The following is a 23,904-nucleotide window of genomic DNA, read 5'->3' on the forward strand; positions in this document are numbered from 1 at the left end:
ACTGTCATTTTGAAAATTTCACATTTCTTTTTTCTGCCTGGAACTTTATTCCCCTCTAGTGGCTCATTTCTATATTAATGAACTCTTGGGATTCTTTTGTTACTTTGTTTTTAATTTTTAGGCAAGATAAACAATTTGTGTCCCATGGAAATCTTGTTTTGTTTATTTAATTTTTCAGCAATCTTAGCAAAACTCATAATGTTCCAAATTTGTCTGGTCTCATAACCTGTTTATAACTTTCTTAAATTCTTATTTAGCTTTTTGCCATTTATTTTATTTTTTAAGCTGCTAATTAACTTTTATTCTATTTTGAGATGAAGTTTTATACACCAAGTAATTTTTCAAATTTGTTGTTTGGAAGACCTCTTTTAGCTGTAAAATAATTGTACATCCAAAGGTGAGATGGCTGAACCTTGATGCCTAGAGAGGCTCTGGAGGCTGGGGACAGCAAAAAACATCACTTCCTGTCCCACTGGGAGTTGGGAAATGGGTCCTTTCAGGCCTCCGGAGGGTCTCCGAGGGAGTGGGAAAGGCTGTTTTCGCCCTCCACAGATGCATAGAGAGGATCTGGAGCCAAGTAAGAAAGAAAAATGGGCCTCCCCCCCCCAGGCCCTCCAAAGGCAGGATACAGCCTGTTTCCCTACTTCTGGTGGGCCCAGAAGGCCCGAAAATCAGCTGGCCGGTGTGTGCATGCGCGCCAGAGCTGAGCTGGCGTGCCCAGTGATATGGCTATGTATGCCACCTGTGGCACACGTGCCATAGGTTCGCCATCACGGGTATAGAATATGAATCAGTACTTGGATTAAATGCTTATTCCTTTTTTGAAGTTTAGTGTAGATTTCACCTTCGAAAATATTTAAATATTAGTCTATTTCTATATTGCACTTACATGATCTCATAAATTCAAACAGTCTGCTAATAAAGCAAAAAGAATCAGAGTTCAGAATACTGAAATTATTCCTTGATTTTTTCATAGCATGATACAAATGACACTCCTACTTTGAGCTCAGAAAAAATTTGGTCCAGTGCATAAAAACTGAATCTTTCATACATAGGACCCAGCACAGTTTTATAGGCCTTTTTCATAGTTTCAATTTTATTTTATTGTATGTGCAAATCAATCAATAAATATTGCAATTTAGACTATGTATGCAGAAGAAGGAAAACTGTTTTGTTACTGCTCTTGAGGAACAATTTAGGAGTCAGAAATCCTTGCTTGCTCAAAATCTACTGGCGTATTCAGATTTATTTGCTCATCTTGCTTTTTAATAAGCAGCACTATGACACTATAGAGCAGTGATGGCTAACCTTTTTGCCATTGCATGCCAAAAGCATGGGAGTGTGGGGGGGGGATCACACGTGCATGTGCCCATACCCATAAATGCACCCCCCCACATTTTTGGCACGTGAAGACATGATGAGTCCAGTAGGCCCGTTTTTTGCTATCCCCAGGCTCCAGAGGCTTTCTAGGAGCCTGGGGAGGGTGAAAACGGCCTTCCCCCACCCCGGAGGCCCTCTAGAAGCCAGAAACAGCCTGTTTCCTGACCTCCGGTGGGCCCAGAAAGCCTGAAAACCAGCTGGCCAGCACACACATGCGCGCTGTAGCTGAGGTAGGGCAACACTCGTGTGCCCACCAATATGGCTCCGTGTGCCACCTGTGGCACGTGTGCCTTAGGTTCACCATCACGGCTATAGAGGAAATCAGCAGAATTGTGGACGGAACCAGTTACAATGGCAATGGGTGCACCTTTGGAAGACCTCAAGGATCAGAGAGAAAATCCACATAGTTGCTAAGAGTTGATATTGACTTGATAGCACATAATCAATCAACAAAATAATGTTTCTATTCTAATTAATATGTGAAAAGATGACATGAGGGGACACAAAGGTAACCTCCAACATTAAGAAAATGCTTTGAAAATTTGATATAAGTAGTATGATTTGTAACCAAGACAATGTTGTAAGATCGGGCATGTAAACTAATCTTTCAAAAGATCTGCTTCTCAGAATTAATACATCAGTTCAAAAGCAGATAGGCTAAATATATGTATATGTATTGATATAAAGAATTGCCAATCTGTTTTCAAAGCTAAAATGGAAGGGGAAAGGAGAACAATAATTTTTAGTTGAATAGGCAGCACTTTGTTAAGGTCAATACTATAGTCAATTATTGAAGGACTGTAATGGTCAAGATAACACTCTGGCAAAGATAAACTAATATTTTCAAGGACACCATTCAAATGGTATAGGAGTATAAAAATATTTCAGGGGGAAAAAAATGCAGACTACAGGATTCAGGTGACCCTTAAGGCACAGATATACTTTTAAGTGGCCTCATCAATTCTCAGAAAAGCCACATGACTGCAAGGAATATAAATCCTTCCATTTTCCACCAGTATAGTGGAAAATGCCTTTTGAAAGAAAGCACCTTTGGGACAACCATGACCTGGAAGACTGAGAATCTCCACAGACATTTAACATTCTCAAATAACACTATTCACAAAGTAATCTGTATAAATCTTTTTAAAATACACGTCAGTTACTAAAATACAGACCACAAATTCATTAAAAAGAGAATCAATTGCAAAGAGATCATTTTCATAAGTGTACATATGACTATAAAGATGCATTTTATGAGGAAAAGAATTATTTTTACTTTTAAGACCTAGCTGGAGAAGTTCCAGAAAATTAATATTTTTGAGAATCCTTCATATAGAATATACAGTCCATTTTACTTTCAAGTCTAAAGGTTTGAATAATCAAACCAGTCAATAAAACAGCAGTGTGAAAAACACAACTGACGGATTAAGGTGATATTACCATTCAATTCTGTTTAAGCATGAGCACATAAAAGGGAGACAGGATGATGGAAACAATAGGAAGATCAGATAAGTTCTTAAGTATAATGAAGAATATGTTCATAAGTATCGCACATTTGATAGAAAACCATAAATGAGTTTAAAATAGCAAGATGTCACTATTCATTCATTCATTGATTCATTCATTCTCATTCCCACTTGTTTTCCAAGGTATTAGAAAAGTAGCTACACATTTAAAAATAAGCAATCATGGCAGTAGAGCAAATAAAGCTCCAGAAAAACTGAACAGTACATGTATAGTACATTTTTTTCAGTTGTTAGAAATATAATGCTTCCAAACACCAAGAAAAGAAGATTTAATGATCTCCGGTACACTGTAATTCAAGATGCTCATATTCTCATCTTGAATGCAGATACAATACACTGATACATAATTAAAGAGCAGAACTTATTGTGATTTATATTTATGTAAGGACAGTTGTACAAAAAGAGCAGTATTCCAAACTTCTAAGAAAAAATAAGATTTTAAATTTTTTGCCACAGATTATTGTATATCTATGGAAGTTAAACTTCCTTTATCAATATATGGTAACTTAATAATAAGGAAGAATCTAATGAAAATACTGAAATCCTAAAGAACAATGAAAAATGAAGCAATGCAGTTTTTATAACACAGTAGGCAAAAAAATATATATATTAGAGGTCCTATGCTATAAAGTATACATATTTTTAAATCCATAAACTGGATTTTAAAAAAAAACATTCCCAAATGAACAGAGGTTTCTAAGCAGACAAGAAGAATACACCACATAATTCTTTTGGTGACAGCTATTACAGAAACTCTTAAGACATATTAAGGAATCAGCTTTGCTTTGAAGCTAACTGCCTTAGTTTTATCATCAAAATGCAACTATATTTCTTTTTAACAAAGCAGTTTTATTTCAATCATAGCTGTCTGTGTAAATAGCAACAATTGGACATTAAATTTCCTTTATGAAAAAAAAATGTTTCTAAAGTATATATAATAATATTTTTATGTGGTATAAAGATTCAAGAGCCTTGATAGTACAGTGGTATACGCACCCTGTTATTAACACAGCTGCCTGCAATTTCTGCTGGTTCGAATCTCTCCAAGGCTCAAGGTTGACTCAGCCTTCCATCCTTTCTAAGGTAGGTGAAATGAGGACCCAGTTGTGGGGGCAATAAGCTGACTTTGTATAAATATACAAAAGGATGAAGGCTATTGCTGAGCACATTGTAAGCCGCCCTGAGTCTTCGGAGAAGGGCGGCATATAAATCAAATTAAAAAAAAAAAAAAAAAAAAAAAAAAAAAAAAAACGCATTGTAAGCCGCCCTGAGTCTCCGGAGAAGGGCGGCATATAAATCAAATTAAAAAAAAAAAAAAAGATGCTGTCCTATCTTAAAAACCAGAAAACAGGAGGGAACCTACCTAGTCTTTCAATTTTATGAGGTAAGTTCTACTTCCAATATCTTATTTCACACATGAGATCATTTTACGTTTCTTTGTTAGGACTTGCTGGTTTGGATTAAAGGCTACAATATCTAAGGTTGATTTAATTAAGCAAATTAAATATTCAACTGCTACACAGTAATCATTATTCAGTGTTTAGCCCACATATACAGTATTCTACTATTTATATATTAGTATATTCTTCTCAATGATAAACAAAAACTCAACTGCTTCAATGCATTATAAAATACACAATTGAGAATTTCTGAAAAGTTTAGTTGCAAACATTTGAATAGAATGTTCTCTATCTCAAAGAAAATAAACATACAGAGCATTAAAAATGTCATATATGTTTCAAAGTCTAAATTAAAAGTGAGGATGGTCATAAAATTTATCAACATGATGTATACCAGAAAGATGCAGCCATACAATCACTAGTTTTCTAGCATTATTTCTAATTTATTCCATGCAGACTTTTTCACACATTATGTTGGGGCAAAACTAAATAAAATTCAGTATATCATGACTACTGCTAATTAACAGTCTTGCTGCTTTTCAACAAGATATTGCTACAGCTTGCTTGCATTTAGATCTAACCCATACATTTTAAATGTAAGGTATGCAATCCTTTGTATTTTGTATATGCGGGACAAAAAAAGTTGCAGTCTTAAGTCATAGAACCATAAAAAATTCTTGCAAAAACATCACTGCAAACAACTTCTGTAAAAATAATAGAAACTTATGGTTTTGATTTTAAATATTATTTTTATCAAGCTCCTTATTTATGTGATTACATAAAAATTTAGAAACGAGCAGTTTCACTCACTACCACCATAGAAAAATCATATTGCTCTATTATACTGCTGATTCGATTAGAAATACTTTAAATGTATTAATGTATTTAACTATGTTAAATATTTAAACTTTTAAAAGTATTTCCCAAAATGAAATGCAAATTTCTACAATACTGCTATTATAAATAGGATTTAGATATAAATTCATCTCATACTAAGATTGCTTATTAATTGCTGCTTATGCCAGTAAATAGTTATCTAATAAACTATTTGTATATAACATGCTTATTTTCCCTTAGATATTATTTAATTGCAATTTGCATTAAAATGATTTTACATATTAATACCTTTATGACAAAGATTAGTGCCAATGAAAGAATTACACTTATTATTCTGTTTTGTTCAACATTAAAATAAAACTTAAGTTATAGAAATAGTACTACACTGTTCAAACACTCTTATTACCTTCTACTTAGTTCTGTATGGCAAGTTAGTTCCGTCTTCATCTACACATAAAAAGTAGGATTACAAAGCATAGATTTGATTTAGTCATATCAAATGGAAACTTTATTTTATATCATTTGGAATTCAAATTACATTCAAAGGAAACAAGCTCAATTTGCACTGAGTTAAGTGAAAATCATGGGTTGTTAAGCGAGGTCCTCATATGATTGCAACTTGCAACTTCCTGCCGGCTTCCCAAAAGTCAATGGGGCTGGCTGGAAGTTGCAAATCCAGGACTGTAAATTACAAACCTAACACATTTTGGTCAAAAGTCCCCTAACTCTTACATTATATAACAGCACACCATCATCTTATACAGAAAAAAGAAACAACCACTGTGATAGACCTGCAGAAAATGTGCAGTAATAGCTATAACTTCTCACAGCATTAACTAAATTAATTGTATAAATGATAGAAATGAGAGGCCACATTCATAGGGCTGTGCTAATCCTCTGAAAGACATATTCAAGAATGAAAATAGTTCATATTTATCTCAGCCAAGCAAAGCTTGGATACACAAAGACAAGTCAAAAGTCATGGCTGCTTTAACAATACAAAAAGAGGTGCTTTATACAAATGGTAGCATATAAAGGACATATTTTGCAGGATTTACATTACAGTTTTTCACTATTTTAAAATCAATTTAAACATTGTAACATAAAATTGATATATCCTCTGAGGAAAATTTTCTGCATTCTTGATACATCTAAACAGACTGATTTTATCTTTTTAATAAGCCATCTAAAGTATTTCCAGTTTTCTTCCTAAATAAAATTATATTTCTATTTCTGTGTTACTTCACTGAATTGACCCATCATTCCTAAGTCTAGAGAAAGGTAGGAAGGCTATCTTAACTAAACCAAAGATAAGCTATGACACTTGCCAAGACAAGTAGTACCTCGAGAATCTATGAATGGAAAATTGCTTAATTCTGAAATCTTTTGGTGTCCAAGACCACAATGAGAATTTAGAGGCAAGAAAAAAGTAAATAGCATACAAATATTATTTAACTCTGTGACCTTAAGGAGGTAATTATTGTAGTTCTGGTAGGGTTTTGGTTTTTTTGTTTTGGACAATTGTTGCTTGATCTGTATTGATATTGTAATATAAACCAATAAAATTATATTTTGAGACAAAGATATGAGATGAGATAAGATAACCTTTATTGTCACTTTTTTACTGTGAGTACACAGGCACACATTCTGTTGCCTGTTCTCAAAAGTAAGTATATATTTACCCATAAACATACATAACACATACATAAGATATAACATAGAGCTGAAATCAGAGATTTTTATTAGGAATGAAACCAGACAAAATAACTAAGGAAAAATGGTACTTGATCCTCTACATCACTACTGCAGCTAGGATACTATACGCGCAAGAATGGAAAAACGAATTAATACCCACAGAAAATAAATTGATTAGGAAAATTACAGAATGCGCAGAGGCAGACCAGTTAACGAAATTACTTAGGAACCAAAAAGATTCTGATTATTACAAAGGGATGTTGGTCTTACCGTGATACGTCCCTTCTCGTAGTGTAAAATGGGAGGTGCCAGGCTGGGATATTCTACGCTCTAGCTCTATGTCCTGAGTTGAAAACTTCTGAAGATCCGCCTCCCTGGTGACGTCTCTTCAGTTTTGCCAACGAAGCCAAGCGAATGGTACACAGGCTGAAAGACAGAAAACAGATACGCCCCACCAACGGGAGCCGGTCCAGATAGACACAGACAGGGAGGGCTGGCACCTCCCATTTTACACTACGAGAAGGAACGTATCACGGTAAGACCAACGTCCCTTCTCCATAGTGTAGAAATGGGAGGTGCCAGGCTGGGATATACCAAAGACTGGCCAGCCCTACGGGTGGGAACTGTCCTGGGCCGACGACCCCGGATCTTCATGAACCCTTTGCAACACTCTTCTGCCAAAAGCCGCCTCTGCCAAAGCGTAGGAATCGAGTCTATAGTGGCAGATGAAGGGAGAGGGAGAAGTCCATGTGGCCGCCCTACAGATGTCTTCGATCGATGCCTGAGTAGCCCAGGCCGCAGTTGTGGCAGCAATGCAGGTGGAATGAGCCGTTATCCCTTGAGGCACCGGGAGAGCCTGAAGCTCATAAGCAGACAAGATACAAGTCCGAAGCCACCGTCCCACCGTGGAAGAGGTCACTTTGTGGCCAAGAGTCGACGGCTGGAAGGAGACAAAGAGTGCCTCCGTCTTTCGGAAAGAAGAGGTCCGAGATATGTAAATACGGAGGGTCCTCCTCACATCCAAAGTATGCCAGGTCTGCTCCAAGGCGTGCCGGGGCCTAGGGCAGAAGTCTGGCAGGACCAACTCCTGCACTCGGTGAAACAAGGAGTTGACCTTAGGAAGGAAGGTAGGGTCCAGCCGTAGGACCACCCTGTTAGAGTGAAAAATACACAGGTCTTTCCGCACCGATAAGGCCGTCAACTCCGAGATCCGTCGGGCAGACGTGACGGCCACAAGGAAAGCTACCTTACATGAGAGGAGACGCAAACTAGCCTCCCTCAAGGGTTCAAAAGGTGCCTTAGTCAAAGCTTGTAAAACCTTAGAAAGGTCCCACGTGGGATAACGATGAAGCGGAGGGGGTGTTAAATTAGCTGCTCCACGCAGAAAGGTCTTAACCCTAGGATGATTAGCGAGAGAACCCCACTCCCCAAATGTCAAGACAGATCCCAGCGCAGCCACCTGTCACCGTAAAGTGTTGGTGGAAAGTCCCATGTCCATTCCCTCTTGTAAAAATTCCAGCACCTCCACCACCGATGCTGAAGTTGGACTCATATGTCTGGAGGCACACCATAACCGCAAACCTGTTCCACGTGGCCTCGTATATGCGCATGGAGGGCCGCCTAGCCGCCTGCATAGTCCGGATGACCCTGGCCGGAAAGATCTCCCTCAAGAGCCCCCGCTCAACCTCCAAACGGCTAACTGCAGTCTCTGTGGGTCCGGGTGCTGCACCGGCCCCCGACCAGGTCGGCGAAACCAACACTATCTCCGCCCCCTCCAACAACACCTTCCGGATGACAGCTGGGATAAGGGGTAGGGGAGGGAAGGCGTATAAGAGGCCCCTGGGCCACGGGGTCCGCAGAGCGTCACCCCCGCCGCTCCCGGGGCAGGGAAACGGGAGAGGAAAAGAGAAGTTGGGTGTTCGTTGGAGAGGCAAAGAGGTCCCTCACCGGGCGACTGAACCGGTCGACTATGTCCGCAAACAGGCTGGGATAGAGCCTCCACTCTGATGGGTCCACAGTGGCCCGACTCAGCCAGTCGGCCTCGACATTGTCCGTCCCGGCGATGTGGTCCGCTGTCAGGGACAAAAGGTGAATCTCTGCCCAGTGGCAAAGGATCTCCACCTCTCGCATTAGAGGCCGGGAATGAGTCCCCCCTTGCCTGTTTATATGGGCCTTCGTTGTTGTGTTGTCTGTGAGAAGGAGCACATGCTGCCCTCTCACCTGTGGGAGAAAGGCCTGTAGAGACAGACAGGCTGCTCGCAGCTCCAACCAGTTGATCTGCTGGGATAGTTCTAGATGGGATCAGCATCCCCAGGCCACCTGAGACCCACAATGGCCTCCCCAGCCCGACAAACTGGCATCCGATGTTACTACCACCCTGTGGGGTTCCCTGAAGTAACACCCCTTCTGGATGGCGTCTGATGTCCACCAAGCCAGGGAGCGCAACACCCTGGTGGAACCCGAACCCTGATCTTGGAAGACCTCGTGCCTGCCCACTGAAACGGGAGCAAGAACCACTGTAGTGGCCTCGCATGGTACCTGGCCCAGGGAACTACCTTTAAACAAGAAATCATTTTCCCCAACAGTTGGGACAACTGGTCTACTTGCACCATCTTGTTCCCTAGGAGCCGCTGAATCAGTGCCTTTATACTGTCCTGCCTGTCCTGGGACAAGAAGACCTGCCCGGCCTGAGTGTCTATCAGAGCCCCCAAGTGAACTAGCCTCGTTGACGGCAGAAGTTGACACTTTGCCAGATTCACTGAGAAACCATGGTCCCTCAGTGCCCCAATTGTCGTGGCCAAGTCCTGTTCTGCTCGCCGCTGAGAAGACGCCTCTAAGAGCAGATCGTCAAGATAGCACTGGATCCTGATGGGCAAAGATCTGAGGTATGCCGCCAAGACCGAGAGAATCTTGGTACATCCGGGGGACGGAAGCCAGTCCAAACAGCAGGGCAAGATATTGGTAGTGGCAACCCGAATAACAAAACCTCAGATACTGACGATGCTCTAGTCAAATAGGGACGTGGAAGTATGCTTCGGTCAAATCTATGGAGGCTAAGGAATCTCCCTCCCTGATCCCAGCTAAGATCGAATGCAGGGAGTGCATTTTGAACCTCCTGTACACGATGTATTGGTTGAGTCCCTTTAAATTTAGAATTGCCCTCCACTCCCCCCCCCAGGCCTTTGGGATGACAAATAGGGCGGAGTAGAATCCGCGCCCCCTTTGCCCCGGTGGAACCGGCTGAATGGCCCAAATATCCAGCCAATGCTGGATAGCCGACTCCATGAGCCCCCGCCTGGACGGGTCTCCAGAAATGGGGCATCGGAGGAAACATCCCAGAAGAGGTGAAAGGAATTCGAGGGAGAGCCCTGCTCTTACTGTCTCCCTCACCCAATTGTCTGATGTCAGGTCGTCCCAGTGGTCCGCGAACAGGGCGAGCCTGCCCCCAATAGGAGCCTGAGACGGACAGTCACTTCGATCTCCTAGCCCCTCTGCCGCCAGAGCCCCTGAAGGACTTGTTGGGCGGCTGCTGACGACCACGGGAGAAGGTTGGTCTATCGGCTTGAAAGCTAGGCCTAGAGTACTGGAAGGGCCGCTGCTGACGGGGAAAGCTTGGCCCAGCTCCCCCCGACAGAAGGAGGGCCGCCTGTAATAAGGGGAAGGACGGAAGTCAGTCCATCTGCCCTGGGACGGGAGAACCTTTCTCTTATCCCTAGTCTCTATAAGTAAAGGATCTAGGGTCCGCCCAAACAGATAACCTCCCTCAAATGGGGCTGAAGCCAGCTTCCACTTGATCTTTCCATCCATGCGCCAATGATGCAGCCAAAGCATACGTCTAGCAGTCACGGAGGAGGCTATGGCCCTGGCAGAGAACCTGGCAGCCGCCAAGGTAGCATCCACCGTATACTAAGCGGCAGCTAGAATCTTAGAGAGGTGTTGATGGGCACGAACATCATCCGGTGCCAAATGGCCCTGCAGCTGGCGAAGCCATCGAACCGACGCTCTGGTGAGGAAGGACACTGATGAAGAAGCTGTGACAGCCCACACATCCGCCAGGTGTGCTCGACGAAGCGCCGTCTCCTCTCGCCAATCCTCCGCCTTCAAGGCGTCCTCCACGTCAGGTGGTAAAACCGAAGAGGTGAGCGCCGCCACCGAAGTGTCTACTTTGGGAACCTCCAACAGGTTAAGCAAGTCTGAATCAACAGTGAACAATTGATTGTCCATACCCGAAGCCCGGGGAGCTACAGCTGGGGCAGCCCACTGTCTACGTATCATATCCAAAAACATTCCTGGAATGGGAATTGTGTCTGCCTCCATCGCCTGTTCTGTGAACAGGAAATCGTCCTGTTCTCCACTACCCACGTTGGCATCTGAGAGCAATGGGTCTGGACCCAAACGCGCTGTAGCTCTAGCCTTAGTCAGCAGTGGCTTCAAAAGGGCCGGATTAAACAACCCTTTAAATGAGGGCCTAAGGATCAGATCCTGATCCACATCAGAGAAATCTCCCTCCCTGTAAAAATCCTCAGTATAAACTGCCAATTCAGATCGAGAAGGGGAATCCTGGTCCTGGTATTCCTCAGGAGCCTCTATATATCTCTGAGGCTGTATCTCTGGATGGAAGGCATACAGCTGGGCAAACGCCTGTAACTGTAACTGCATACCCTCTGCAATGCCCCATCTAATTGCCTGCTCCACCCAGGGTTTTATAAAGTTGGGGACATCCTGCTCCCTCCCCTCACCCTGGAGGTAACCCGCCGCCGTGGGGGTAAAGGTGGCCTCTGGCAGTCCACTCGGTGCCCCAGCAGGACCTGGGAGAGGTTGAGAGTCTGCACGAAAATCTGGAGACCGCGGCCTCTGTGCAGGCAGATGGTGGGTAGATACAGAAACCGGAGGGGGTTCTTGAGCCAGATTAGTGGCAAAGGCTTTTGCAAATTCTCTGTTCAAGGCCCGTTGTCTGACTTGAGCTGTCTTCTCCTCAGCCTTGGAAAGGCCAGTACGAGCCTTAGCCCTGGCCTTAATCTTATTGGCTGCCGCAATGCTAGCAGCTCGTTGCCTGGAAGGAGCCCTGCCTCTGTCATGCTGAGGTGACCAAGATCCCTCAGCTGAAAAGGATGCCTGCCTGTCAGCATCCCCCATGTCTCCAATCAAGCACCCCAGGCAAATTTAAACCACAAGTTCCCTGAAAGGGGCAAAAAGGTCCCAAGAGAAAGCTGTGAATATAAGAAAGTCAGATATACTGGCCTGAAATGCAGACAAAATGGCTGCTGTGATCTTCAAAATGGCCGCTCATAACTGTCACAGTTTAAATAAAGGTACAAGCTGAGGACCCCAACAAGGTCAGGTCAGGCCGCCAAGCAAGCCCGCAGACAGTGGTAATGCTGGCCAGTAGTCCAGGCTCCCATCTGCTCCAGCGGAGAGTCTACCAGCCCGTGCCACAGAAAATGCCAGGGGATCAAAGCCACCCAGACTTAATGGCCACCCGAAATTGCGCGGGAACAATGGCCGCCGCGACTAACAAAAACAACCAAGGACCCGCACTGCACAAAACAGTCCTTTTGGCGTGACCCTGGCGGCTGGCATAGCTCTCTTTGGCCCCCACAGGCTCCTCTATCAACTTTAGCAGAAACAGCCAGCGCCCAGGCTGCTCAAGGCTGTCGCGGCTGTCGCAGTCACAAAAGCAGCGAAAAAAACCGCTCTGCCGAACAGCTGATGTTTGGGGATCAAAGGGACGCCGCGGCAAGGCGAATTACAGCCTGTGCGGCTCCCGTGGCTGCCACGAAGCTCCTCACGCCTTCCTGCTGAAATTTGGGGAAACCAGGGCGAAAGCCTGCCGGCTAACACCCCGCAGCCGCTGAGAAAACTGGGGAGGTTGGGGGAAGCGTTCCAACCAGCCCCCCCCCCAAACTCAATCCGCAAACGGAGAGCCCTCCCCAGCCAGTACCTGCAAGCAATCAGCCAGATAAACGCAGGAAAGGAAAGGAAAAATTAAAAGCAAAGAGAAATTCTAAAAATAAAATAAAATAAAGAGAAAAAATTCCAGGGAAATATCACTAAGCTCAACTCACAGCTCAGGAGCTGAAAGGATTGCAACCATGAGCTAGGCTGAGTTGAAAAAAAACTGAAGAGACGTCACCAGGGAGGCGGATCTTCAGAAGTTTTCAACTCAGGACATAGAGCTAGAGCATAGAATATCCCATAGAGCTAGAGCATAGAATAACCCTCCCATTTCTACACTATGGAGAATGTTGGAATTAATGGTATAATTGAGTGAAAGAAAAGAGAGGGTAATGAAATGGATTGTATTAGTGGTATAGGCGCATATTTGTGTACGTTAGTTGCAATAACCTTGTATGTATATATGTAAAGTACTGTATTTTTAAAAATGAAAATAAACTTTGTAAATAAAAAAATACATCACATATATACCTACACCCATACATATTTATACATACATACATACATAATAATCACTGTCAATTTTGAATATACAGAGGACAGAGGAATCTTGAGAGTTCGTAAGATTGCTATTATACGGAATAAAATTGACTGAATCTAGATATTCTGCTTCAGATACCATGAAGCTTCCGCTCAAAAGGTAATAAGGAAAAGAAGATCATGAAGAGGATGTGTAGTGCCCCAGACAATTCTGTGGACCCTGTTTAAGCATTGCTTATATGCTATGTCCTGCATAGAAGGAAGTGAACTATCAATAATCTTTTCTGCCATACTCACCAGTGATGGGTTTCAACCGGTGTTACCACCGGTTCGCTTCGCGCACACGCTTTGCATGCTCTGTTGGGCTTTGTTGGGCCACCTGGATCATGTTATATTTCCAGATGAGGTCTCTACACAGCCCCCCTCTGTGGGGGAGGTTCCACTCTATTCCTCCAGAAGTCCAACACCATCTCCTTGGTCTTGCTGATGTTCAGGTGCACGTTGTTTTTTAAGCACCATATGGATAGTTTTTGAACCTCCACCCTGTATGCTGTACATAAATTCAATGGGCTTGCTTTGCTCTTTTTATGGCACTTTTCAAATTGGCTCTAGCTGTCCTAAGTGCCAGCATATCACTGGATTTAAGTCACATTCCGTGCTTTCAACATCTTGCGAACCTCATGTTATCCATGCTTTTCATTATCCCTCACAACAATGTTTTTAAGGACACAGACATCCTCAGAGTCATTTTTATTCATTTGTTTACAATGTTTGTTGCAGTCATGAAACTCTGGGTGGTATACAATAAAGAGGTAACAAAAATAATGTAATATGAAATATAAAAGCTAGGTTTAGATAACTGAAAATATTTCCAAAGTACATACAATTCATGAGCTACTAAGTTTCATTTTGAACAAGTTCAAGTATCAGCTATAAGCAAAATTCTTTATAAAAAATATTGTTAAAGTGAAGTATTTACTTTTTAGTAACAACATAGTCATGTTTCTGCAATTATTCTGACAAAAAAAATGTGTGAATTAAGTGGGGGAGAGAAAGTCATTGCACATTTCTGATAATTGAAATTTAGTGGAAAGGTCTGGGAAAGCAGGTCAGTGAACCTGCTTTTCTTTTGATCTTTTATCCTTGTGGGTGCCTGGATATTTCTTTGGTAAGAAAAGTTTTGCTGGGTGACTCAGCACACTGAGTCATAGGCAGTTTGAAGCCTGTAGTGCTATAGACTAATTGGTAACAGTCTCAAATTTAATTAAAATACAGTTGTCAGTTCAGATTACTGATTGACAATCCCATGGAAGTATTTCTTTAGATATTTTGTTTTAATTGTTCTGTTATATTAATGGTGTTATTGTTTTCAGATTCAAACCTTGTTAAATAAGAAAAATGCTGCCATACTTTTTCTTTTTCATGCATTATACAGTACTTCCAACTTATTTCCTAACATTATCCAGTGCTACAAGAACCACAATCCTTTTAGCCATGGTTGGTTTTGTAACATTGTCTCATGGTTTCTTAACTTTTTATTTGACCAACATTTCTCTTTGCCTTTGCTTCAACATGATTACTGAATTTTTATGGCTTCAGGGATGGAAGAATATCGCCTTATACATTCTAGACAATAGTATGTTGATGTTTTATCATATATTATCTCTTTTTTAAAAAAGCAAAATATAGGGTCAATTATTTAAAGAATTAGAGTTAAGTTAGTGTGATGGGCATTGATAAGCAAAATAGGAAAATAGACTGAAAATGTTAATTCCATACATTCCACAGAAGGGAGAATTTGAAGCTTCTTCAAACATTTTAAGGTGCAAACAAATGTAAGCATGTTTGTATGTAAAGTATTTGTGTATGTATGCATTACAAAGAAAAAAAATGTGAAAATATACAGAACATGTATTTTCCATCATAGCCATGGTGGGAGAAGACAACATAAAAGCAAAATGCTCATACTGATCTTTCCCCCAGAACCTAGCATTCAAATATCATAATACTGAGTCTGGAAATTACATATAATCAAATAATCAATAGTCTTTGCTGGACATATTTTGCTTGAATTTGCCTACTTCTGTTCAATCCCATCATAAAATAGTCAGGTCATGCTGAGTACCCAATGTATGAATTGGTTATTCAAGAGCAGAAGGGAAAAAAAATACATCTGGACCCAATAGAACTAGGCACTATCAGGACCTTGGAGAGTTCACCACATGCTATTTACAGGATGGGTTAATTTGCAGCAAAAGAATTATTGATATATAATCCCTGTTTAGTCAATTAAACCTTTAAAAGGGATGGGAAAAGACAAACAATCCTTTCATTCTCTTACCATGACCCCTCCCATCTCCACACTACCGCCTTAAAACAGCCAATAAAGGAGAAAACAGCCCTTAGCTTTTCCAGATGCCTCACATTTCTGCTTAACTGAGAATCTGAAAAGATGATATAATAGATTATATCCGGAGGTTGGATGGCACAGAAGATTTAATGCAGGAGTGAGATTTCTTGGTTCATCCCACCCAAAATCCTTTTCTGAATCTGCTAAATTCAGGTCTATACGGTATGCTGAGCCACTATCACATTCTTGATAGAAAAAAATCTGCCATGAATATCTTACTCATTTCATTCCCAAGTTCTATTTTGTTACTAAAAATAGGCACTGAGGCTCAAAAAACCCCACCCTCCTGCATCATTATCATATGAGACTAGAATACATGAAGAATTTTGAAAAATGTGTATTTGTGTGTGTGTACATATATATATGTACACACCAGGGGTGAAATCTAAATTTTTTTGCTACCGGTTCTGTGGGCATGGCTTAATTAGTGGGCGGGGCTTGGTGGTAAGGTGACTGGGTGCGCGTGGCCAAGTCAATGTCACTTCTTTGCCCTTTTTTAACCTACAAAACACAACACAACACAACTGGCTCACTCACAATGTAAAAGCAGCTGTGCTAGACCCAAAATGGCCCCTGCAACAAGCAAGAACCTCACCAGCCACAAAAAGCCCAAACAACCAACTTTCACACTTTACACACACAAAATTCCACATACAGCTTTGTGAGATTTTGTGTGTTTGTGTAGTTAGAGTAAAACCCTACAGAAACACATTAAATCTCAGAAAGCTCCACAAATATTATTTTATTTTAATTTATTTTTATTTTTATATAAAAGCAGCTAAATTTAAAACTTCCTAAACTTTAAATGGCTAGGTCTAAAAAAAGAACTAAAAAAAACCCCAATTATCTATTTTTTTTAAAGCTCCCAAAGGAGAAAAAAACTTACCCAATAGAACAGGGATCTCCAACCTTGGCAACTTTAAGACTTGTGGACTTCAACTCCCAGAATTCCTCAGCCAGCTTTGCGGGGAGTTGAAGTCCACAAGTCTTAAAGTTGCAGATAGAGCTGCTCACTGATGATTGCAGGCAGGGAGATTCAGTTGCTTGCTGATGCAATAGATTGCAGGTATTACAGCAAGCATGTTGTGACCAGCAGCTAAGGTAAGCAAGCTGGAGGCTTGACGGGCGGGGGGGGGGGAGAGAGAAAAATAAACTTTTTTTCTTTTACATGGCTCTGGCGATCCAAGCTGAGTTGCCTGATTAGCAAGCAACTCAGCTGGGATCGTCAGAGCTTGGCTGGTCAGAGCCATTTAAAAGAAAAAAAAGGCTCTGATGATCGCGCGGCTCACCTGGGCATGGGGGGCGGGACAGGGATTTTTGCTACCAGTTCTCCGAACTGCCCACCGCCATCGCTACCTACTCGCCCGACCGGTCCGAATTGGGAGTATTTCACCCCTGGTACACACACATACACACACACAGAGCTCTACGCAAACTGGGCTAATGACTGCAGCAAAGATTAAGGAACTAATGGGTAGGCTGATTCCTTAGAACCAGTCCATATAAGAACAGCTATTCCTTGCAAGAGTGAAAGACAATTGTTTTCAATGGGTTTGAGAACTGGGAGACTACAGGATCACCCATCTCGCTTGCAACCGCGGGAGAGACTTTTAAAGAATATTAAGTTTGCAAACTTCATTTCAGAAATGGCTTTATTAACTATGTTAAAAGTATTAGAGACTTTGGACCAACAGGTTTGAAAAGTCTTTATCATGCGAGTTTATTTTCAATTCTGAGCAATAGAAAAATTAATTATATAAACATCAAAAGCTTTAAAGTCTGATCTAAGAAAGTTATAGAGAAATCAAAAGTCCGTTTCTGCGTATTCTAGCACGCAAAAATGGACAAATTAACGATGGAATTAAGGGACAGAGAGTGTATTATGAGATGTGGAACAGGTGATATAACTGGCTTGAAAAGAAGTTTAAAATTAACATATAGTGAATGTACAAAAAAGATAAATAAATGGATAAAATGTATATTTTAGAGCGTAGTAGACAAGTAAATATTGTAGATAGTATAAAAATAAGTAACTATGAAATATGAATGTATATGTATGAAACAATAGGCCTATAGATAAGTTGAAATTAAGAAAAAAATCCGATAACCGAAAGCTGTAACAGTGTAATTGTGATTTTAAAGGTTAAAAATGTTGAATAAAAATATTTTTTTTTTAAAAAAGAGATCAAAGGTCCAAATTGATCAATTGACTTTTAGTATAAGATTTTGGAATTAACTACCGTATAAAAATAATAACTTTACAGCATTAAATTACCAAGTTTCAAAGAAACAGAAGACAATTGGGATACAAAAATTGATCAGGTTGTCTCCAGAGTTGGTCTTCCATGAATTTAAACATTCTTTTCTGTGATAAGGGGAAGTCTGAGATGACAAATAGTGCTTTTTAACTGATTCCTCTTTTATTATTTGTCAAATGTTCATTTACTCATTATTCCACAAAAATGTCAAACTACCAAGATTTTCAGCAATGCAGATAAAAGCGTAAGAGTAAGAAGAGTAATCTATAAAAATTTGTTCACCTTCTTAAATTTGCAATCATTCAATTCTCAAGTTGTACTCCACACAATTCAGGATCCAATCCTATCAGTTTGTTGTGGATTTAGGCCTTTCCATAATTTGAAAAGTTGAATTTTCTTTATTTGGTTTCCCACTGCAGGCTACTAAGTTTAAGAAACATGTTACATCATACTTATGTTATGATCACACAAATAACTTTGTATGTTGTATGAATGTATCAGTGGTGGGTTGCTACTGGTTCGCCCTGGGTTGGGCGAACCAGTAGCGGCGGCAGCGGGAGGTTCTGCCCACCCATCCAGACGTCTCTGTGCATGCGCAAAAGTGTCGCAGGCACACACCCCCGAGCGAACCGGTAGTGATGGGATTTGAATCCCACTACTTGAATGTATGTATAATTAATATGTCCTTTCAATTCAGGATTAGCCTTCAGCATAGTGCAATATGTAGGCCCGGGATATTTGGTGGACCATCTGCAGCCAGCAACAGCTTCCCATCGCCCTGTACGTTCCCACAGGGAGGGTCTACTCAGGGTGCCGTCGGCCAGACAGTGTCGGCTGTTTAACCCCAGGGAGAGAGCCTTCTCTGTGGGCGCACCCACCCTTTGGAATCAACTCCCTCTGGAGCTCCGGGTGGCCCTCGCTCTTTCCGCCGCGGCCTGAAAATGTGGCTATTTCACCTGGCTGCCCTGGACTGATAGGGGTTTTAATAGAATTTTAACTGGGTTTTATTGAATTTTTGTTAATTTTAACTTGGATTTTTGTTTTAATGGTTTGTTTGCTTTGTTTTAATAGTTGTGAGCCGTCCTGAGTCCATTAGAGATAGGGCGGCATACAAGTTCCATTAATAAATACGTTCAATTGATTATATTTTCCTACTTTTGAATTAATTCTACTATTGTTTCACATAAACTACTAAACTAAAGTGGCATATATCTCAGTTACTTTTATTCAACTGATTTTGTTCTACTTGGTGTAGCAGGAAATTGAAAATCTGAATCACACTGTATAACCCAATATTCAAATATTTATAAAGTTGGTCAATACCAGGAAGAGTATATAACTGTTTATATCTATCACTACTTCTGGGACCAGTGTTTCATTCAAATGTGTTAGATTATTTTCTTGTGACTACTTTTGCCAAAAAAAATTGCAAAGACTAATGCTTTACCACAAAAAGAAAGTATACACAAAGTCATTTACAAGCTGAGTCACCCTAAAGCACTGCATATTAAAATATAGGATTATAAACAAGCTCTTGAAATACTATAATTTGTTATGTGATACAATGTAATACCAGCAAACTAACTTAGTATCATTAAAAAGAGAGTCCTGGTCCTTAGATTAGATGCTTTACAATACTCCTCTTGATAAAAGCTGCGCACCTTCCTTAAGTAAAAATGTAAAAACCTAAGCTGTGGGACATAAAAGAAATTGGGGAGTGAGAAAGATGCCATGAAGAAGAATGTCTGCTGAAATTAAGCTACAGAAATCACTACAAATCACAACATTTTAAAATAGGGATGTAGTTGTTCAAAGATTTTATACAATGATTCTTTGCACTCAGTGCTGCAGAAGGAAACAACACAGAGATTCAACATTTTTACTTTCCTCCCACTTTTCCTCTAATCTTCCAAAAACTGGATATTTTGTCAGTCTGGAGTTTCTAATGTTCACAAAAATATTAAAATCAATTTTTAGTTTGGTACCAGATAAACTAAATATTCAGTTATCAATACTGAAACTGAAATAAAGGTTATATGATTTCAATACAAGTATCTCCCTGAACAGGCTCTACGTGTTAAGATCAGCGTTGCCAGTCTTTTTTCAGTACCAGCATGTCTACACATCATCATTTCCTGCATTTACTTGTTTCTCCCATCAAGAAAGAAGAAATCTTCTTCCATCAAGAAAGTTGAAGACAGTTCCCTCCATCCCCATGACTTCGTATGAGGGAGAGATATAATTATAGGTACGGTATAGACACAAAACATTAACACAACTACAGCACCTTATATTGACAAAGTTTATAGATACACTAGAACAGAACTCTTGAATGAACTAAGAAACTTTAAAATGCTTTTTAAAAAAAGAATCCTTAGATAATATGGCATAGTTGTGCTGTTTTCAGAAATTAAATTTCTTCAAATTTATTGCAGCAGGAAATTCATTGAAAATAAAAACAATCAATGTGACTCATTCTTACAACACACTTCAAATAATACTACACAAAAGGAAATGGAAAGTGGAAAATATTCTAAAGTAATGGAAAAATACATAAGAGCTAACTGGAAATTCATGTTTGCTAATACAGTTTTCCTACACATAAAATCAAGAAGAATTGGATATGATTCAAAATATTTCATAGGCAGATGCTCTTTCATCATTCAAGCAATCCAATAAGCTTTCTGGTTATTTTTTGAAAAACAAACAATAAATCTATTGTCAAATCCATTAACAATTATTCAAAAGTTATTCTGAAATTATTTTAAGAATTATATGGTAGCTAAAATTCCTGCCATTCTCTTCATTTTTATCTTGCTGTTGAACTTTCAGGTTCAAATGTCTGAACATCATCAAGAATTTATATAAACTTTTCCTGAAAGGCTCTGTCACCTCCATCAATGCACACAAAGCTTCACCAAAGGTTGATTTATTAAAAATTCCATAGCATTTACAAAATTACTACAGCCATCAGTGGCTTTGAAATGCATGCCTATGTGGCTTTCTACAATACTACTTGCTATTTCATCCTGTGTATGCTAATGCTATATGAATATTGCTGAAGATACCATTTCATCACTACTTCAAATCAAATTATGTTTCCTATTTTCCTTTGTTTCCTTGCTATATCATACTGGTACATTACCATACTTCTTTATACTTCTTCATTTTCATTCATGGCTGGAACATCTGATGTAGTTTACTTCTGTCAAACCATGTTCTTGACATGTTTCTAATACTATGTTCTTGACAAACATATGCAGTGGGCATTTTAATTTTTCAAACAAATCTAAGGTTTTATGCTCAAATTTACACTTTTTGTACTTACCTTTAAATACATAGAACTATAAATTAAGGTACAAAAATGCTATTCAACATTTTGAAGTAACAATGTCCCTAATCAAAAGATTGAACACATATTAAAAATAATTAATTTTTTCATAAAGGATTTTTTAACTTAAACAGATGGTTGTTTATCCTGGAATTCTAATTTAAAAGATTATTTCCCATTTCTTTTCAGACAGAAACATTACCTGAACATACATTTGCATTTGCTTTGGGTAGACACTAACTTTTTAATCTGATAAGAAGCTTGCAGACATGGACTGGAATACCAGTTCAGTAAATTCAATGAATTATTTAAGTGATTACTTAATTAAAATAATGCAAATACAAAAGTTTATTACAGTATACAACTTTCCAAATCCACCATAAAAATACAAACAATTATCAGTCTAAGGGTAAGTGAATCAGATAAAACAAAAGCCAACTCACTAAAGGTAGAAACATAATCATAAGGAAAAATAATGGTAAAAATAGTAAAAAAGCTTGGAAAAACTATTTGTAATCCCATTAGGTAGCAGTGGTAGTAGAATCAAAAACAATAGACAAAATATATGAATCAAAATAGTTTTCTGAATAAGGTTAATTTGAATTTCACTCTAAAAAGTCATGGAAATGATTCCTTCAAACAAAATGTTATGAGATACATTCTATAAAATTGAAATACTTACCTTTGTTAAAAATGTTGCTTTTGCTGACAATAAGGCAGATCTTAGCAGAAACTATCCTAGATAATCAGTATTTCTCTTCTGGTAGGATATGCTCATTGATATGTTCATTTACTTTTTCATTATCATTAGACAACAAAGGGCTAGGCCAGTTTTAGAACTATAATTTATTTTCTCTTTGGGAAGAAGGCTATGCAGTGTGTTACAACCAAATAACTTCTTAAAGATTAGATGTAAATTTTCCTATGATTCTTAAACTTCCTTCCAACTTGGACACAGGACAAAGGTTACTTTGACAGATTTGATTCAACTGTTTTGAGGTTCCCTACAAAGATGATCTTGCTGGGCATTTTGACAAGTCTTCATATCCTAACCATACCTAACTTTGTAGGTAAACTTTACATTTCTTATCAGCTAATAGATACTGCTCAAAATTCAGAATACGATTGCCTTCTCTCAAGATTGTTTCAATAAATAATGGCATACATACAACTATGCATTTCACTTATGGCAAAAAGTTACACAAATAGTATAAAAAACAATCCAGTACAAAAATCTAAAATGTCAAGTTACAAATAGAATGACTTTATTATAATTTGTCATTTATATTTTCAAAAATGTTTCTCTGCTTTGAAAATAAACTCCAACTTACCTGTTCTTTTTGAGGTGCTAAAAATTCAATAACTTCTTCCACCATAACTGATTTATGTAACTGTTGACTATCTTCGCTGTGTATTTCATCCTGTAAGTTTTCACTAATACTGAAATGCAATGATTTCTTTTCAGCTTCACATGTACTTGTTAATGAAGAATGTATGCATTTTACTGACATACCTAAGCAATTTGGAATGAAAGTATGCAAAGTAAATTGATTGCAGATTTTTTGTAAACAAGGAAGCCAATGCATGTTGGAGACAAAGTTGCTTGAAGGACAGGATGCAAATACTAGTAACAAATTAGTACATTTATCTATCTGAAAAAAAACATCAGAAATTAAAATTAATTTATACAATAGTCAATAAAAAAGAACCATCATTAAGTTACCACCGAGAACTTTTAGTGCTAACATTACATGGGGGTACTTACTACTACTGCTAATCCTTATTTAAGTTTACATTCATTAAAAAAGAACATATTGAAATAATTTATTAGAATCAAATAATTACAGACAATTTTAAAGATAGATAAGAACACTGAAATATAGTACATCATTTAATTATGGACACTTTTTATTTATAGGAACTCTGCAGCTGTAGCATTCTCTCCTTGGAGAGTTCTACATCTCATACACTTTTGAAAACCTCTATTCCACTGGGTATTCTATTAACAATATTTGTGTTCTTATATATGCACTGATATTCTTCTCTCTGCTTGGTGGGTTTTTTTAGATTTATCACTCTTTTTACATGTATTTTATTTATTATCATTTATAATACAATTCCTATCCATAAGACACTCAAAATGGTTAAGAAGTTTCATAAAAGCAGTCAAAATCATTATTAAAATGCTTCCCCTCCCCAATCCTGAGTTCTTGCTTAAAATGGGGGGGGGGGGACCATGAGTGCTGAGTACAACTTGCCTTTTTAAAAAATGCTATTACAAGCTATGAGTGAAAGGATATTAGGAGGTCCATCTATTACATTACTCATTAAGCAGCAGTATAGTCATGACCATTTATTAGTAGATGAAGAGGACCAACAATTATCTAGTCCATATATGATATTAAGCAGCTTTATAATCCAGGCCAAATAGGACAAGATCATAATGCCAGCCTCCACCCAATTGCTTTGCAACATATAATCATAAGAATTATTAATAGTGAGGTCAATATTTATTAATGCAATAGTCACCAATAAAAAATGAAGGAAAAAGTAAATTCCCTTGAAAATAACTAAAATTAATGGTTACCTCTATCACTTTCTGATAAAAAAATCCATACTTTATATCGTATTT

The 23,904-nt window shown here is 39.2% G+C and overlaps 1 protein-coding gene across 2 annotated transcripts in view; it reads right to left on the reverse strand.

The window, feature by feature from the left end:
• Nucleotides 1-23,904, reverse strand: part of METTL15 (methyltransferase 15, mitochondrial 12S rRNA N4-cytidine) — a 74,117-nt gene that overhangs the window by 47,606 nt on the left and 2,607 nt on the right. For both annotated transcript variants that reach the window (XM_070957531.1, XM_070957532.1), the window contains exon 2: nt 22,604-22,924. In XM_070957531.1, the coding sequence (XP_070813632.1) occupies nt 22,604-22,924 (321 nt within the window). The remainder of the gene's footprint in view (nt 1-22,603; nt 22,925-23,904) is intronic.

Source organism: Pituophis catenifer, unplaced genomic scaffold (genome assembly GCF_029215685.1).
Source record: "Pituophis catenifer annectens isolate HBS135680 unplaced genomic scaffold, rPitCat1.0.hap2 SCAF_1, whole genome shotgun sequence".
Taxonomy (NCBI): Eukaryota; Metazoa; Chordata; class Lepidosauria; order Squamata; family Colubridae; genus Pituophis; species Pituophis catenifer.